Here is a 20161-nt window from a genome sequence, read left to right on the forward strand (position 1 = left end):
CTCAGTCTTGTTTTGAATTTTTCAGAGCTTGAAGTCTCTCTAATAGTGGAGGATGAGAATAGTGCCACATGGAAAACAACCAGTCAGAAACAGGGAATCCCAAGTTGTCTTTGTTTAGTTTGATTAAAGCAGAATATAAGTCTTTGGCCTTCCCAAGTTTCTTGGCAAATGCATCGGCTTGAAACTCAAATCTGCGGCTGAGGACTGTTAGGCAAAAAGAAAGAACCTGAAAAAGGAAATAAAAGCATTTTAACCACTTCCCCTCTTTGTTGTCACTAAAGCTTTCATGAGCCAATACTGCAGAGGAAGTTCAGCTCAGGACAAGAGAAACAGCAAGCCAAAAGAAACCTCACTTGTATTTTGGAGACCCTAGGGTGGGGGAATTACTAGAAATTGAGCCTTTCCCTCTTTAAGCAAATAGACCAGAAATAGATATATATCCAAAGACATGTCAATCTTAATGAAGAGATACTTCTGAGGACCTGCCATGGGCCAAGCACTGAGTCGGCGTTTTACATCCTCCAGCAATCCTACAAGGTGATGACTCTTACTCCTGTTTTACAGATGAAGAAGGGGTATCTCAGAAGCGAGACAACTTATTTGTGGTCACACAACTAGAAGGTGGTAGTGCTGACATTCTTGATGACTCCAAAGCCCATGACACCATCTTTCTCAGAGGTAAGATGTGGTGGTTTATATTCAGACTCTTTTTTCCATTAAAAAAAAATAATCTTGCTTACTTATCCACCTTTAGATGTTAACAACCGTCTTCACTGAGAATATTCTAATATACAAGTATACATGTATACACACACACTATAGCCTCTAATGATGGCCTCCAAATAGAATTTTTTAGAGTGTTCTGAGCTATGGTAGCTTCATTAAAATGAATATTCAGTCTCTGAGGGTGACTACTAGGAAGGGGACAAGTTTCATTTGAAAATAGAAATTTTTGGGGGAAAAATTATTTATTTGCATACTGAAGTATTAATATTTTAAGTTGGATGACATGATGTCTATTTCTTACCTTAAAATACATCAGGCAATAAAGCAAAAAGAAAGTTTAAAGTCTCTCAACTGTACCTCATATTGCCATCAGCAGATCCAGAGCTTCAACATAAAGTCTGGGAGCTCCTGATATCTTCTTAGACATGTTCAAAGCTAATATCTGGCTCCTACCTGAAGTGTCTTTCCAAATCTTGAATGTACTTTTTGGGTTATAATTATTAACTAATCTGTCTATGTGTCTCCTGACTTCAAGTGTCCCTGGGCAGCTGTCCCTTGAACCTCACTGTGACACAAATAAGCCCTGAGCAGACACTCACCCGCGCCCATCTGCTCCACTGTAGGTTTTCAAACCCTTCTTGATAAGGCATGATTCCCGTTTCCCAAGAAAATCTCTCTTTCTTATTATGACCTCTTAAATGTGGACATTAAACATATGGTTTTCTGTTTAAACACTTTATCTTTTTGAAATGAATACCCTGGGCTCATTGAGGTTTTTAAAACAGTTGCTAATATCTCCAAATTAATTATATTTCAAATCACTCTAATATCCCACATTTACTTAGCTATTTTTTGAAGTGAACTCAACTACTCAAAATATAGGGAGATAAAATCAAAAACTGAGAGGCCAAATTAGATGCCCAAAGCAGGCTAACATTACTGGTGCCTTACTTATCAGAGGACACTTATACACTCGGTCAGAATCCAGTCACTTTTACCTAGTGAGTTTGATTATCTGATTTCCCAGTCTATAGTTGGTTGAAGAAGAAAATTTGAAACAAATAATGACCATATCAGAAAGGTCACTGACATTAGCAAGGATTATCAGCTTGACAGTCAGCAAGAGATTATAAGAAAATTAGTTATATAAATAGCATGACTGCATAAAGAGCAGAGGATTCTGGGACATTTCATACACACAGCTCAGTGTCTTTAAGGCATTCCTGAATTGTGACCGAAGACAGAAATGACAATATCATTATGGTGGTAGTTTAGTCACTAAGTTATGTCCCATGGACTGTAGCCTGCCAGGTTCCTCTGTTCATGGGATTCTCCAAGCAAGAATACTGGAATGGGTTGCCATTTCCTTCTCCACAATATCATTACAAGCGGTTCTATAACCTCTTTAAGAGGTTATAGATCAGCATACAGCACTTTATAAGTATTCTCAACAAAAGTTTAAAAATTAAAACATTTAGAGTTTAATGATAATAAATCTTACTTCTCTGGAAAATGAATGTAGATTCTGTGGACAATGCTATACAAACATGATCTCTTCCTCCCTGTTTTTCTTTCCTGGTGCCTTATACCTCACCCTACTCCCACCTTGTAAGGAGAAAGTTAAAACCTTAACTCTACAACTTGTCCCAAAGGAAGAATTCTTCTGAATGGAGATATCTCAAGATCCCTGATCTCTTGGCTTACTCTGGAAGCCTCATCAATTAGTATGTTGCCATCACTGGATTTATTCATATACAGTCTCATTAATCCATGTCTTATACCATATATGGTGTTCCCCTACTGAGCAGTCATGGAGCAGTGGTTCTCAAACTCTGCTTACCATAAAACATCCAACTTTGCTTCAGAGGGTCTGGAGTCAGATGCTAAGTCTGTTATGAAGCAGGTGGTCAGGAAATGCAACCAGAGGAACACTGTCATACAATCCCTCTTATCCAGTCATACACACACTCAATTATCAGTTGTTCTGTCCCCTCACATACAGATTTTCGCCAGCACTTGACGAAATGTGGTCTAGGACATAGTGTTCCAATAGTTAATTTCCATCTACCAAGTCTCTGAGGTACATGCTACATCGAGGTTTTCACCACTAAAGTCTAATTCTCCACTTTTTTTCCCCTAACAATATAGAAGCACCTTTTATTTGGGACTGGGTTTTTCTGCTACATTCTTATACTGGCCAGTAAATCAAGGGACTAAACTTGCTTGTTAAAACTATAGTTTTGCTTGTTTCTTTTTTCACTACTCTCAAGGTTCTAGATTTGAAATAGATAAGAGTATATGTGAGATAATTTTAAAGATTATACATTACCTCATTATATGGTGAAAAAATAAACTGGAAGATGATCAATAGTCCAATCAGAGTGGGCTGGCTGTCATTAAAACCAAATGCAACAAACAGCTCCTTTCGACCAATTAATACAGCAAACAAGAAAAAACACAGGAAAGAATTCATCTAGAAGGAAGGATACAAAATTTCTAAGTTATTACTAAGCTAATTTCATTGTGGGATCAGTAGAACAAGACATCAAGATGTGATTTTAAGAACAATGTTAGCGTGACCATAGAAAAAGTTACTTAGGTGGTTTTATAGTTTTACTTTTATTCTAGAAGTAGAGAGGGTCTGAGTTGAGGGTATATATATACTAATTTGTTATTAGTGAGCAAATATTGGTTTAGCTGGGTGATTAGGGCCTTGGAGCAAACTAGAGTATGGATAACAAGCAGATGTGGAAAAGAGGTATGTGGGAAAACTTTCAAAACTAGCCCAGAGTATGATAATACTTAGGCCTAGTAAGAATCTTCACCGAAACTATTCCACAGCAGGGGAGGCTCTGTCAACACTCAGGTGGAGAAGATGCCTGTGGATGTTGGCCAGCTTCTGTGCCCAGCCACTCTAGGACTTGGCCAACTGCTCATGAACAGAGGGGCCATGGTGACAGGGATGGAGTCAATGATTAATCAACAATGCAGACCTTCCCCACTGGCTCCAGCTGAAGCGCCCCATCTATCAGAAGAGGCAATCAACTCCAACCCTGATGAGGCACCTCTGGGATCAGCCCACTACCCTCACAGTAGGCTACTGGACCCCTTCTTTCATGAATGGAGCAGTGATTTTCCTTATTAAACTGAGTACTTAAATACACTTGCATTTGGACTTATTTAATGTCTTACTCACTGCCATGTATCCATACAACATAGCTTCCAGCCAAGGTGCTCATTTTTATACCTACAGATGTAAGGCAACAGAAGAGTGCCTATAGCAGCAGGTACACAAGCCTTCCCATGTGATCCATCACCCAGAACCAGCTGACCTTTTAGAAAGCTACAAAGACCATTAAAGATGCATCTGAGACCATACATGCTCAGAATCAGTCCAAAAAACAAGAGTGCTATTTCACTCAGAGCCTGAAAACTATCGTCATTCTGTTGGTTTAGCGGTATAAATACCCAAAGAGGAATGTTACAGAAAGTATTTTCTTCTTTATATTTACTACTTTTTGCAATTTCTTTTCAATGTTTATACAATGACTTTTTTAAAAGAGAAGAAATGTTTTTTAAAAAACATTTTACTGCCCAACTTATCTAGGCTCACTCCTTTTGATCTTCACAGCTCCTGCAGCTGAGCAACTGATAACAACAATAAATATTTATGTAGTAATTGCCACATTTCAGGTACTACTCCAAACTCTTCACATGTATTAAGTCATTTAATTCTTTCAGTCTTATGAGGTATCATCATTCAACAAGGGAATGGAAGCAGAGAGAGGCTCAGGAACTTGCCCGAGGTCACAAAGGTAGTAAGTCAGCAAGCTGTGATATGAAGCTTGGCTACAGAGTCTGTCTTCACTTCTCTACTATGTGAACTCTCATGCCTGCTATACTTATTATTTGACTCTCCTGCCATAAAAAGAGAATTGTCAGGACTTCCCTAGTGGTCCAGTAGTTAAGACTGTGTTTCTACTGCAGGGGGCATGGATTTGATCCCTGGTTGGAGAAGCTGGCAGTGTGGCCAAGAAAAAGGGGTAGAGAGAGAATTACTCCAGACTTACCTGGCTAATAACGATATTTTTGACTGTGTGTCCCAACTTCCAGTGCCCCAGTTCATGGCCTAGTACAGCAAGCACCTCCTCGTTTTTACACCCTTGTTTCTTATTCTGAATCAAAGAACAAATTGAAAATAAACTACCAAGAAGCTTCAAAAAGTTTATACCTTTTAACCAAGTAAGAGTCCTTTTTAGAGTCTAATTAAGGAAACAATCAGACTTTCGTGTAAAACTGTTCATTCACTGAACAAAACACTCCTCCAGCCACTCCACATTAGATACTGGGTTAAGCTCAAATATAGAATCATGAACAAGACACACATATTCTGACTGCATGAGTCTAGTTTAGGTTAGAAAAAATATAAATCAATAGGACAAGAGTTAAATAAATCATGACAAAGTCATGTAACAGCCATATTATAATCCCACTGGAAATTTTCCTTTCAAAGACCGTTATAACATGGGAAACTGCTCATGATAGTGCCAAACAACATTTATATTATACCTCCATTAGAAATGTTTTGAAAGAGTATGTTCTGACATGGGAAAATGGTTCATTAGGTGAAGAAAGCAGGAAACAAAACTAAAAATAAATAGTATGATTCCAATTATGAAAAAGACCAATGTATATGTAAGAATACACAAATAAAGAAAACAGACTGAAAGTATATCAAAATGTTACCAGTTTTTTCTGTATGGTAGAAATACAGTGATGTTTAACTATCTCAGATTATTCCTATTTTCCAAATTATCTACAAATAAGTACATGTCACTTGTGACCTTCAAAAACACCATGAATTGCCATTTTAAAAACTGAGACCTCCAAGTTAAAATGGCAGAAGGAACATTTGCATCTAATTTTATGTCCTCCAAAAACCCCAGTAAAACTACAATCAAGAGTTTGTTTTGTTTTGTTTTGTTTTAAGACATAAACAGGATAGGGGAAATAGGATAGGGAAAACAGAAGAGCTGGCAATAGTAACAAGATTTTGGAAGCAGGAAAGCAGACAGATAAATAAAAATGGACTAGGCAGGTCAAGAAAGTTGAATCATAAGCCAGCAGTGGAGAAAATATATAGAACCAGTCAGATCTACACTGCAGTGTCTTCAAAGGACCCAGGTACTTCTGAAATGGGAGGAACAGGAAAGAGGTTGTGGCAAATATAAGAACTGGGTGAGAGCTGTTTGAGAAATGGTACAGATTCCTCTCCAACTCCACACTCAAGCAAAAGGCAATTGCTTGTCCCTCATCCTGGCAAAAGCCTGAAAGCTCACTTTGGATAGGGCAAAGAAAAGGACACTTCAACTGGAAGTTCGACATAATTGAAGGCCTGGGTACACTAGCAACAGACCATGGATTTGCTTACCTAACGGTATGTATGGTACACTGACTACTGGGCACTCCCTCTCCCATGCTAGCCCTCTCCCCATACTGGCTCTCAAAACACTGCCCTCCCGGCAAAAGACTGGAAGAGTACTCCTTGGGAACTCTGATCCCTCTACCAGGAAAGACCAGGAATTCCCCAACTGCAAGCACCCCTAGGACATACCACAGTAAAGCTCAAAGTTCATAAGCCTTACCTACAGGCCCAGAGAATCCAACCAGCTTTTTAGTCCCACTCTCTTCCTAAACTGAAAGAAAGTCAAAGTTGCATAGTCGTGTATGACTCTTTGCAATCCATGGACCGCAGCCTGCCTGGCTCTCCTGTCCATGGAATTTTCCAGGCAAGAGTACTGGAGTGGGTTGCCATTTCCTTCTCCAGAGGATCTTTCCGACCCAGGGATTGAACCCAGGTCTCCTGCACTGTGGGCAGATTCTTTCCCAACTGAGCCACTAGGGAAGCCCATTCTCATACTAAGGAGTAGACAAACAACTGTATATATTATAAGATGTACAAGGTAAGGGTCAAGATGGAAGACCAGATACAGAAAAAATGCAATATGGAAGAAACAAATTACCTAAGGAGAAAATTTTGAGAGATACTGCTTTCATGGAAAAACTGAAGATACTATAAAAAATGGGAAATTCAGGACTTCCCCGGTGGTCCAGTGGTTAAGAATCCAACTGCCAATGCAGAGGACACAGGAAGATTCCACACATCTCAGGGCTACTGAGCCTGTGCACCACGACCACTGAGCCTGTGTACCACGACCACTGAGCCTGTGCTTGAAAGCGTGTGCTCTGCAGTAACAGAAGGCACTGCAGTGAGAAGCCTGTGCAGCGCAACTAGAGAGCAGCCCTCGCTGGTCGCAACTAGAGCAAGCGTGTATGCAGCAACAAGGACTTAGAGCAGCCAAAAAAAACCCTAGAAATAAATTTTTTAAAAAGGGACAGAGAAAAATAATGCTTAGAAATTAAAGCTTAATAGAATGATTGGAAGATGATGTATCTCCCAGAAAATAGAAGAAAGAGATAAGCAAATGGAAAAGCATGGAAGAAAAAGTAAGAAAGTTCAGTATAAGGAAGCCAACCTTCAAATAATAGGGACTCTGAAAAGAAAGAACAGAAAAAATAGAGAGGAGAAAATCATCAACAAAACAATTCTAATAAGTCTCCTAGAACCAATGAACTTCAATTTCCAAATTAAAAGGGCCAAATACATACCCAGCACAATGGGTAAAAACAGACTCACTTGTACGCTGGAAACTAGTATAATACTGTATATCAACTATACTTCAGTTTTAAAAAACAAAAGCCACACACCAAGGGATGTGAAATTTCAGAACACAGAGAAAAGATTCAACAATTTTCCAGAAGAATAAAATCAGGTAACATACTAAGGATCAGTACTTTGAATGGTTTCAGACACCTCACCAGCAATGTTGGAATCAAGACGGTGATGGAACAGTGCCTTCACAATCCTGAAGAAAAAGTATTTTCAATCTAGAAATCTAAACCCCAATCAGGTGACAGGAAAAAAACGTGACAGAAAAATGAAGGCATTTTGATGCAAGAACTCAAAAACTTTACTATGCAACCTTTCTCAGGAAGGTGCTGGAGGATGATCTTTAGTAAAATGAAGGAGTAAATTAAGAACAAAAAGTCATGGAATACAGGACACAGGAGACCCAGTGAAGGAGAGAAGTGAAGGGAATCTCTAGCGGTGAAGGGCAAGCTCAGGATGACACCTGTACACCAGATAAAAGGGGGAGGCCCATTCAGATTTACACAATGTGGCTCAAAAGACAGTCTTGAGGACTCCCGTGACCGCACTCTCTCAGTCACCATAGCGCCCTTTTAACCTGCAGAAACTTGTAGAAGACGTACACTATTGAGAGAACACAGAAGATCAACATGGATTTCAACCTAAAGAAAAGGAAAAGGACAAGAGTGACCTGGTGGTCCTGCGGCTAAGACTCAGTGCTCCCAAAGCAGGGGGCCTGGGTTTGACCCCTGGTCAGGGAACTAGATCCCACATGCCACCCCACACGCCGCAACTAAGAGCTGGCACAGCCAAATATAAAAGAATAACCACAGGGGAAGTCTATATGAGAGCTGGAGAGCAGGACTTAGAGAAATACCCCAAAGAAAGAGAACAGAGCTCTCTCCCAGGGTGTAGGAGAGATGAGAGGGACTAAAACTAAGGTTAATGATGCAATTAACCTTGTAGGAAATTACTGAGAGACAGCAGAAGTTGTGCGAAGAATTAGCAGAAAGAAAAAGGAACACTAAGCACTTTTTTTTTTTAAGCAATTATTAAGCAAGAGGGAAAAAAAAGGTAACATATTCTCAGCAGTGAAAAGGTACAATATTATTTAACAATAATGTTTTCAATACTGTTTTGATACTGGTTGAAAGATAGACATAGAAAACAGACTTATGGATGGGGTGGGGGGTGGGGTGTGTGGGGGGGTGGAAGGAAAGAGTGGGATGAATGGAGAGCAGCGTGGACACAGCACACTGCCGTATACAGAAGAAGATAGCCAGTGGGAACGTGCTGTATGGCTCAGGGAACTCAAACTGGGGCTCTGTGACAACCTAGAGGGACAGGATGGGGCGGGAGGTGGGAGGGAGGTTCAAGAGAAAGGGGACATATGTATACCTACAGCTGACTCATGTTGCTGTATGGCAGAAACCAACACAATATTGTAAAGCAATTACCCCTCAATTAAAACTAAATAAATTAAACACACACACACACGCACTGAAACTGGACTATACTGGAAGAACTGGGGGAAGGCAGAAGCAGAGCACACGTTAGGCCAAGAGCTAAATCCTCGTCTACCATGATCAACAGGCAAGGTAGTGTCAGTAGATGACAGTATACACATATTGTATATATAAATGATACACATAAATGCCAGAAGAAGCTAACAGAGTTGATATCTGTAAGGAGAGGAGCCTGAGGGGGTGAGAGGCATAGAGAAGGGAGGAACATATTTCATTATATGCCTTTTTGTACTCTTAACTTTTAAACAATATGTTTGTATTACTTTAATAAAGTTAAATTTAATGTTAAAATTTATTGGCGTTCTACTTCCCTAATTTTACCATAGCTCCTCAAACCAACATTAAAAATACATATATGTAAATACATATATATATATACACAAAAATATACCTACACACATGCATACATCTATTTTTCTCTTTCAACACACATGAAGGATAGGCCAGGAAAGATTAAAAAAATAACAACAAATGTTGCTAACATGTACCAAACACTGACTATGTACCAGACCCTCTGTGTTATATACTGTATGATTTATACATCATAATCATGATATGAAATAAGTATACTTATTACCACTTTACAGATGAGAAAATCTAGGTACAGAGAAGTTAGCTAATTTTCCTATGGCCACACAGCCAATAAACAGAAAACCTGGGATTTGAAGCCAAGTAGTCTGATGCCAGAGACCTGTGCTTTCAACTTTCACACAAGTATAGATAGAAAAATAAATTATTCAACATTTATCAAATAAACAATTTTTAGTTAACAGATATGTAATCATTTGTATATTGTTATAGTATTGCTTTTAAAATAAACATAAATGGTAGGTGGTCATATGAATGACACAATATAATGTGTACAAAGCCAAATAAAACTCTCATGGTTTATAAACTTTCCAGGTTCAATTTAAATAGTGCCAAGACACAATGAACAATTTCTTACACACACACTCACATGTGCATACCTACATTCACTCACCAATACACACACACACTCTGAAAAACATCTAAAAAATGCTTAATAAGGTAAAACAAATATCCTTTTAAACATACAGTTTAGTTTATTTTAAAGTAAGGAAAAGCCAAAGCTGAGGAGTTGAAATTAACATTCCTTGTATAAAACTATGAATGGCTATACTCTGAGTCAAACAGCGAGCTAGAGGAAAAAACTGCTGGCAAAATAACCCAATTGTGTCAAGCTCACCTAAAGTGGAGAAAAACAAAAGTCTCTCATTGAAATTAAAAACATGGGACTTCCCTGGTAGTCCAGTGGTTAAGACTCCACACTTCCATTGCAGGGGGTGTGGATTCGATTCCTGGTTGGGGAACTAAGATTCTGCATGCCTGATGGCATGCGTGGCAAAAAAAAAAATCAAGAACATTATCTGCATGGACCAGAAAATGCCAAGCTGGCTTGGTAGCACTAGGGGCAACTGATAGAAGCAAATGCAAATGCTCTATTGAGGAATGTACCCTAAACCCAGACCCCTCAAGGTTCCTGAAGATTAAGATCACTGAACTATTATGAATTTACAGTAAAAATTATCAAATACTTCAGAAAACAAGCCACAGTAAGAGTTAGCAGAAACAATACAGGGTTGCAGTAGTTCCTTAAGACTTCAGATAATGGAACCATCAGATACAGAATAGGAAATAAACATGTTTTACATAAAGAAAGGTGGGCTTCCCAGGTGGCGCTAGTGGTAAAGAACCTGCCTGCTAATGCAGAAGATGTAAGAGACGCAGGTTCGATCCCTGGGTCGGGAAGATTCCCTGGAGAAGGGAATGACTACCCACTCCAGTATTCTTGCCTGGAGAACTTCATGGACAGAGAAGCCTGGCAGGCTACAGTCCCCCGGGTTGCAAAGAGTTGGACACGACTGAAGCAACTTAGCACAGCACACATACAAACAAGGGAACTAAAAACATGAGAAGGGAAAAAGAGGCCACCAGAAATGACTGACTTGAAAAAGAACCAAACAGAACTTTAAAACACAATAGACTGGTCAAAGAACAGACTGAATATAGCTAAAGAAATAATCTATGAACTGGAATGTGGAGCTCTAAGAGACAAATTTAAAAGTGTCAGCATCTGTGGGAGATACAATGAGATGGTATAACATTCATCTAACTGGAATTCCAGAAAGGTAAACTGGGGAGAATGGGAAAGAAGCAATACTCAAAGATATAACTCGTGGCAGATTCATGCCAATGTATGGCAAAACCAATACAATATTGTAAAGTAAGCCTCCAATTAAAATAAATACATTTTTAAGACGCAGCTGTCTATAACGGACTTTTGGACTCAGAGGGAGAGGGAGAGGGTGGGATGATATGGGAGAATGGCATTCTATCATGTATACTATCATGTAAGAATTGAATCGCTAGTCTATGTCTGACGCAGGATACAGCATGCTTGGGGCTGGTGCATGGGGATGACCCACAGAGATGTTATGGGGAGGGAGGTGGGAGGGGGGTTCATGTTTGGGAACACATGTAAGAATTAAAGATTTTAAAATTAAAAAAAATAAAAAATAAAAATAAAAATTAAAAAAAAAAATAAAAAATAAAATAAAATAAATACATTTTTAAATAAATAAATAAATAAATAAAACAAAAAAAGATATAATGGAAAAAATTTTTTAAATTTCAGGAAAAGACATGAGTCCTTATAGTCCTTATATCCCAAGCAGGACTGGGATAAAGTTCATACTTGCACAACACAAAAATCAAAGAGAAATCTTAAGAATAACCAGAAAGAACTAAAAAATAAATAAGTAAAAGACAACTAAGCTCAGAGCAGACTTTTTTAACAGGAACAAAGGAAACCAGGACAAAATAGAATGGTTATCATTAAAGTGCTAGGATAAACAGTTGTCAATCTTGAATTGACATCAAGAATGAGAGCAAAATAAAAACAAAACCAGAATTTTCCAAAGAAATTTCTAAAGCATATACTTCTGGAAGAAGCAAAGTAATTTCTAAAAGGAAGGTGTGAGGGACCCCCCTGGTGATCCAGTGGTTAAGACTCCATGCTTCCACTGCAGGGGACGTGGGTTTGCTCCCTGGTCGGGGAGCTAAGATCACACATGCTGCATGCGGCCAAAACGAAAAAAGAAGAGAAAAATAAACAAGATAAAACTAAAATATAATATGAAAGGGCTAATTAGATCAAACTGTTTATTTAAGGTTCCCGGATTTTTTAGGAAGCAGTGAAGACATTGTATATTTTAAGATTTTAGGCTTTGTGGGCATGATTTATTTTTAACAGCAACTGTAAAAGAACAGTCACATATGAACTTCAAACCCAAATGAAAACTCAAATATAATTTTTTAAAACCTTTCATCAGTTCTAAAACTAAAGCAGAAGGAGGTGTGTTTGGGGTGTGTTTGGGGCAGAGGTGGGGTGAGGGGATATGAAAAGGATAAAGGGGAAAAAAGGCCATAAAATAATATGGCAGAAATAATTCAAAATATATCGGTAATCACAATATATATGAACAAACAAAGCTAGTAAAAAAAAGATAGTGTCAGTTTGGATTTAAAAGCAATCATAACAACAAAGTATATCTATGTATGAGACAAAGATACATGGTGAGGTTAAAAGTAAAAGGATGAAAGTGATATGGTGATGGCTACACATTAAGAATATACTTAAAAAACACTAAATTGTACACTTTAAAATGGTTACAATGGTAAATTCTATATCAATACTATTTTTTAAAAGTTAAAGGATGACATCCAGCAAATATTAATCAATATTAACACCAGAAAACATCAACTTAAAGGCAAAAAGGATTATTAAAGAAAATCACAAAAGAATGATAAAAGATTTAATTTACCTGGAGGACACATAATTCTAAATTTATATGTTCCTAATACTAACGCCTCAGATATATTCATTCAAGATTATCAGATTTACAAAGAAAATCTGACAAATGTATCATAATAGAGAGTGTTAACACATCATTATCAATTAAAAGACATCAAGCAAATAAAATGTCAACAAAGGTAAATAATAAAAAAAGGCTTAAAAAAAGAGCTCATCTATGGGAGACTTATTAGTTCTGCAGCAAGCAAGGAGAGAATATATATTCCAAAGAGTGAAGGCTAACAGTTTTGAAATAAACTCCAGCTCCTTAAAAGAGTGAAGTACAAATACATGAACATGGAACTGATTTTGTTTTATACACCTTAGAAAAACACAACCTAATGGGAACACAGGCAGCAAAATACTGGAATCTAGATATTCTACCAGTTTTCCATTTCTTCACCAATTCCTCATCTTTAAGGAAAATGACCACTTAAAAACGAGGCTGGGTAGATGCATGAAAAAGAGGGATAGATTAAAAGTGACTGGCAAGACAGCGTTTACATTTACTATCTCTTTTTCTTTTAAACATCAGAATCTAGGTCAGAATACACTTGGTAGAGAAAGTAAAGAAAAAGCTAACTAGCCTAGTTTCTTAAATGGCTAAAAGACACGTGTACCTGTACCTTCAGGGAATGGCCATCAAGAGGGAAGAACAAAGCACTAATTAATAGACACCTATTCTAAGAGATGAAACACAAAAATATTCATTGCAAGAATATTTTTAACAGTAAAAAACTGGAAACCCATATACCCAATAAGAGGGAAAATGATTTTTAATTAAAAAAAACCAGAAACATATAGTAAGATGTTTATAGTTAGTTGGATTACTCATGTTTTCTAATTTATCTATTACTTTAGTAATAAGCAAAATAGGCTGCTATGTTTAATAATAATAATAGCTTCCATTCATTAAATGACCTATGTACCTGACATTGTATTATTAGATACTTTACAAACAGTTTGTTAAGCTCCACTACTACAAGGCAGATATCATCAGCCTCATTGCTTCTTAATATGAACTATGAATTAAACCTTTTATAAAACAAGCAGGTCTCTATTAGAAAACATAAGCTCTTGTATCTTGGTTTGATGTCTGGGTTTAGGAAGCTATTCAGAACTCAAGGAGTCATATTCAAAGATATGGAATGACAAGAGCTTAAATAAGGGTCATTTTTTGCAAAAACGAAACATTTATTTGTGGTAGATTCTGAAGATAAAATTGGATTTTCTTTTCTTCCCATGCTAATTTTACATATAAGAAAAAAAAATAAGTATCTTTCTCTTTTCTATAGCACTTTCCTTTTCATAAAATAAAATTCACATGCTGATTCATTTGATCCTTACAATAGCAAGCTGGGCAAGATGGGAAGTATTATCTTCATTTTAGAGATGATGGATGCCAGGAAGTTAAAATGTCTTAAGATTATCATGCTAATAAGCAGTGGGTAAAACCCAAACTCACACCTACGGATCTTGTCCTCTTTCTATTATACTTATTAACTGGGAAGACATTCACATGACCCTAGCTCTTGCTGGGGAAATGCTTGTTTTCTTCTATAAAAGGACAGTTTTTATATATTTAAATTTTTCCTTTCACTTAAAATGCTTTTGAGACAGGTTGTTCTAATTATTGAATTTGTATTCTGAAGGATAAACTGCAGGAAGAAAGTCTCCTAGACATTTTTAAAAATGTGAATGGCCAGTATGGAGATACTCATCGAAATGTTAATAATAGTTATCTCTAAGAAGAAGGATTTAGTTTTCTTCTTTAAACATCTGCTCAAATTGAAACACTTCATCCTCTCTACACTATCCAGACTTAAAAACATTTCTGCTTTCCCCACTGTGCTGTATCAATATGTAGTAGGTGTACAGTCGCAGGTGCTGAATAAACCACTATGTCCTAAACTTCTGCCACACTTGTATATTTGCTGTGTGATTATTTAATATCTTTTTAAAAATAAATTCACTTTTTACAACTTAGCCTTATCCCAAATAACAATTTTCATGAAATCATGATACAGTAGTTTGATCTTTTTCCTAATATTCATTAATACACATATAGCCATTCAAATTCCAAATATTGATATCCTACCAAAATCACCTCACCTGTATACATGCACTGAAAAGCAGTACATGAGATCTGGGTCAGTCTTTAACTTTCTCCTTCAGTCTCCACAACAGCAATCACCATAAGTCCTTTAAATCCATCTTTTGTTATGACTCCACACTTACTCTGACCTCTCACTCTAGTGTAGGCCCTTATTTCATGCCTATCTTGATGCAGTAAGTCTCTAGCAGCCCCCTTTGCCTCTAATCTTTGCTCTATCATATATGTTGCCATCAAATCTTAAACTTCCTAAAACAAGCTTTGGCGTCTTTCTCCCAAGGGATCTTCCTGACCCAGGTATCGAACCTGGGTCTCCTGCATTGCAGACAGATTCTTTACCATCTGAAACACCAGGGAAGCCCCTTGGCCTCTACCCAAATCAATCGAAACTTTCCAGGTCACTGCAGACAACCACTCGGAGAAGGCAATGGCACCCCACTCCAGTACTCTTGCCTGGAAAATCCCATGGACAGAGGAGCCTGGTAGGCTGCAGTCCATGGGGTCACTAAGAGTCAGACACGACTGAGTGACTTCACTTTCACTTTTCACTTTCATGCATTGGAGAAGGCAATGGCAACCCAATCCAGTGTTCTTGCCTGGAGAATCCCAGGGATGGCGGAGCCTGGTTGGCTGCCGTCTATGGGGTCGCACAGAGTCGGACACGACTGCAGCGACTTAGCAGCAGCAGCAGCAGCAAACCACTAGAATGTCTTCAGGAAGAAGTACTTTACAAAATGGTCCCGGCCTACCTTTCTATCCCCTTCTACAAGAATCCATTTATTCATTAGTCTTAGAATAGCCATTGTGCAGTTGTTTTTATAGCTTTATTCATTACATATCTTCATCCTGAAAAGCCCCAGCCCCAAGTCAAAATTCAAATATTTCCTCTCTTTTAAGAAATCTGTCTGACCATTAGAATCTGCATTCATTTCTTAATTTCTAAAAGTCACACTATTTCAGCCACTTATTTACCACCCCCTGCCTTAAACTATGAGCCATATCTAGTCTCCTCTACTACAGGTTCTCTAGGGCAAGACTATGCAGTTTATACATAGATGCTAAAATATTTGCACCTGGACTTCCTCATGGTACAGTGGATAAGAATCCGCCTGCCAAAGCAGGGGACACCGGTTCAGTCCCTGGTCTGGGAAGATTCCACGTACTGAGAAGCAATTAAGCCTGTATGCCGTAACTACCGAACCCACGTGCCACAGCTACTGAAGCCTGTGCTCCACAACAAGAGAAGCAATGAGAAGGCTGCACACCACAACAAAGAGTAGCCTCCATCCACCACAACTAGAGAAAGCCTGCATGCAGCAGTGAAGACCTGGCTCAACCACAAACAAAATAATTTTTTTTAATTTAAAAAAATAAAATTTTTGCAGCTATCAATGAAATAGAGCAGGCTCTTCAAGAAGCTAGCAAAATAACTCAAACTACACTCAACACAGTTCAAAAGACTAACCTTTTCTAAGATCTAAACCAAAGAATACTGTTCCCATAGATACTGTGTTATATGTGTTAAGTCACTTCAGTCATGTCTGACTCTTTGTGACCCCATGGACTGTAGCCCACCAGGCTCCTCTGCCCATGGGATTCTCCAGGCAAGAATACTGGTGTGGGTTGTCATTTCCTCCTCCAGGGTCTCATAGATACTAAAGGTCAGTAATTTCATTAGATTGCTTGAAACCAGCAGACCACTATCTACACAGGTCTGGCTATCGTCATCTACCCTGTATATAGATACCACTTCAGCAAATTGACTTGCTGAACATGCATGATTCCTCAGTGTTCTTACCTGGTTACTCTTTCTGGACTTCAGTTTTCCTATCTATAAAATGACCGTAAGAGCTCTTACTAGCTTAAAATCCTATGATTCTTGGTCAGACCAAAATGACTTTTATCCCAATAGCCTGATAAAATAAATCTACTTAAAAAAAAAAAAAAACAATCCAAAGAGTTAACCCTCATCCAATGCTACTTAACCCCTTCACATTTTGTTCCATCTAGATATTTATAACAGTCCAGGCACTCTACTAGAAGATATCTATTAGACCGTCTCTTTAAAATCAAAACAGATGCTCAATGATAATAGGTTTTTACACTGGTACTCAGAATACACAGGTTTTTCTCATGTATTATTTCATTTAATCTTCACAATCCTAAAAGGTAGGCATCTTTATCTCAGTGTTTTTCAACTAGCAGTGATCTTGCCTCCTCTCTCCCAACCCTGGGGCCATCTGGGAATATCTAGTGACATTTTCCATTGTCATAATTGCTGGGAAAGGAGGGACTGATACTGGCACCTGGTAGGGAGAGGCCAAGGATGCTGCTAGACATCTCATGAGACACAAGACAGGCTCCCACAGAGAAAAACTATCTGGTCCAGATGTCAACAGTTTCAAGATGAGAGCCCCTGCTGGCATTGTCTATCAGTTAAGAAATCAAAGATTTAGAGAGCTTAACTTATTTGCACAGTTACACAGATCTCAGATCATCTCTGAATGCCACCAAAGCCAATGACATGTCCCATCACGTATGCAACTGCTAGAGACTGTTTTTGATTAAACATACATTGTTTTCTTATCACTATCTCCCCTTCCCCATTTAGTCTTGGTATACTTTAGATTTTGCTAATTACCATCAGTTGACCTCATCTAGGAGAAGATTCAGAAGAAGCTTTCTCAGACTATAAGGTCAGATTAAAGAAATATCTTCTCTTATGCTATCACTGCATCCAGTACATATGGCTTTGCTGCAGCAACTACCATATGGAGCTGTGCTTGTATGACTTTCTCCCCTTTAGACTATTAGCTCCTTGACAGCAAGGTCTCCCTCTTCGTTTCTGAATTCCAAAGAAAGTATCTCAGCAGAGTTTACAACTCATAAATGTTTGTTAAGCAAACAAAAGAAAACTGACCAAGTTACACAGTATACTCCAAAATGCACAGCTACTAAATGACAACAGGATTCAGACTGAAGTCTCTCCATCACCAAAGCCTATAATTACTACATCTCAGTGAAGTTAAAAATGAGATGATTATTATCTCCTCTTTATCTTGTCTGTGGGAATTCTTCAATCATAAACATATCAGGAATTATATATAAAGTCCCTGTTTTAAAAACAGTTTATAATCATACAAATTTTCCTATCTTATACTTGTGAACATTCTGTGAAAGCTTGAAAGATAGTTAACATGTAACAACAGTGATATTCTTTCCCAAATACCACAATTATAAAGGGGCAGTTATATTTTTATTTGACAGTCTCCCTGAGTTCAACACTCACTACATAGAAATTAAGGTTATTTTGAGCTGTCACAGAAACTGTTTATAAAAACTAAGCCAGGGTCTCTTAGGAAAAGAAGAACTCACTTTAACTTTAGCTTTTATTTCTTCACTGTCCCCTTCTCCATCATTGCGGGGTTCCATGCCAGACTCCTCCTGGATGTCTCTGTTTAGTACAGAATACTCTTCTAGTAGAGTGTCAAACAAAACTATTCGCTTGTTCTTGAAGAAGCCATAAAAATAAGCATTGCTGTGGGAAGAGCGTTTAGATCCTAAGGAAAAGACAGTTCAAAGCATGGAAAATAATTAAAAAGTCTGGGGTCTTTTGGAGAGATGTCTAGAAACTGAATTACTGGAAAGGATGTTAACATTTTCAAATTGTTTAATACCTGAAGAATATTATATCAACATAAATCACCACCAGCAGTGGAGAGTGTCTGTTTCTCTTCAGTCTTAACAACAAATATTTATGCTCATTGCAGCTTTCTAACAAAATAAATAAATAAATAAATAAATAAAGCCTAAATATCCAATGGTCGTGGAATGATTCAATTATGATAAAGCTATGAGTTGGAATTTTAAGCAGCCAGAAAAAAACTATACTTTTAAAATATTTTAACAAGATAGGAAAAGCTCACCAACATACTGAAAAGGATATAAAACCTTATGTATACAAAGTTCCATTACTGTTGTAAAAAAATGTACATGTAAAGAAAAGCCTAACACAAACCTATTAAGAAATATATTAAAGTACTGAAGTGTTTATCACTGGCTTATAGAAACATGGATTTTTGTTCCCTCCTTTATACTTTCTTCTCTTCCAAAGCTATTAAAGTAAGTATGGCACCCCACTCCAGTACTCTTGCCTGGAGAATCCCATGGGCGGAGGAGCCTGGTAGGCTGCAGTCCATGGGGTCGCTAAGAGTCAGACACGACTGAGCGACTTCACTTTCTCTTTTCACCTTCATGCACTGGAGAAGGAAATGGCAACCCACTCGAGTGTTCTTGCCTGGAGAATCCCAGGGACGGGGGAGCCTGATGGGCTGCCGTCTATGGGGTCGCACAGAGTCGGACACGACAAGCGACTTAGCAGCATACTTATTTAATCAGAAAAAATTAAAACTATCTTAAAATCAACTGGAAAAAAAGGCCCTAAATTTTTAGTAGTGGCTAACAGTAGCTAAACTATGGTTAATATTTATTTTCTTCTTTATATTTTTCTTTATTTTCATTATATTTTATGTTCTGCCATGTGTAGTGAATTTATTGGTTAACAATAAACTTTAAGTTCCGATCTTGGCTCTGCCATGTATTATTTGTATAAATGCAAGAAACCTTCTTAATTTCTTTAAGCTTTATTTTCCTGTTTATGATATGAGGCTAGGACTTTTTGGTTTGATTGCCTGGAAGTTAAGAGCCAAACATGTGGTCCAATTTTATCAATGATATAGGATCTTAGCATCTGGAAAGTTGTATATCTGCATTTTATATTTCTATCTCATTTCTATCTTTCCTAATTTTTTAATTAATTTAAAAATATTTCTTAGAAGTTACCTAAAGTTATCTATGGAAGTAGGCAGATAAGCAAAACAAAATTAATGTCTTAGTATCTCCCACTGGCCCAAGGATCTCAAAGTATGGCCCAAAGAATGCCTACACCAAAATCACCTACAGGTACTTGTTAGACATAAACGGTAGAAACATCCAGTAAGTCAAAATGTCTGGGAATGGGGCCAAGGAATCTTTTAACGGATTCTCCGGGGAATTCTTATACTCACTGAACTTTAAGACCATAAGCTCTTGTATCACTGTGCCTTGCATGTAGCATTTACTCAATAATGCTTGTTTACTGAATAGATTTATCGTACCATTTGAGGTATGAAGTAATGTATTTGAGAATTCTGAACACCAAAATGTCCTATGTG

General features: G+C 37.7%; 1 protein-coding gene across 1 annotated transcript in view; it reads right to left on the reverse strand.

Annotated features, from left to right (window-relative positions):
• ZMPSTE24 (zinc metallopeptidase STE24) overlaps positions 1-20161 on the reverse strand; it is a 41325-nt gene continuing 21164 nt past the window's right edge. The window contains exons 7-10 of the mRNA XM_052637767.1: positions 18324-18508; positions 4797-4901; positions 3056-3199; positions 1-226 (exon numbers count right to left, since the gene is read on the reverse strand). Coding sequence (XP_052493727.1) covers positions 2-226; positions 3056-3199; positions 4797-4901; positions 18324-18508 — 659 coding nt within the window. The 3' untranslated portion in view covers position 1. The remainder of the gene's footprint in view (positions 227-3055; positions 3200-4796; positions 4902-18323; positions 18509-20161) is intronic.

This window comes from Budorcas taxicolor, chromosome 3 (genome assembly GCF_023091745.1).
Source record: "Budorcas taxicolor isolate Tak-1 chromosome 3, Takin1.1, whole genome shotgun sequence".
Taxonomy (NCBI): Eukaryota; Metazoa; Chordata; class Mammalia; order Artiodactyla; family Bovidae; genus Budorcas; species Budorcas taxicolor.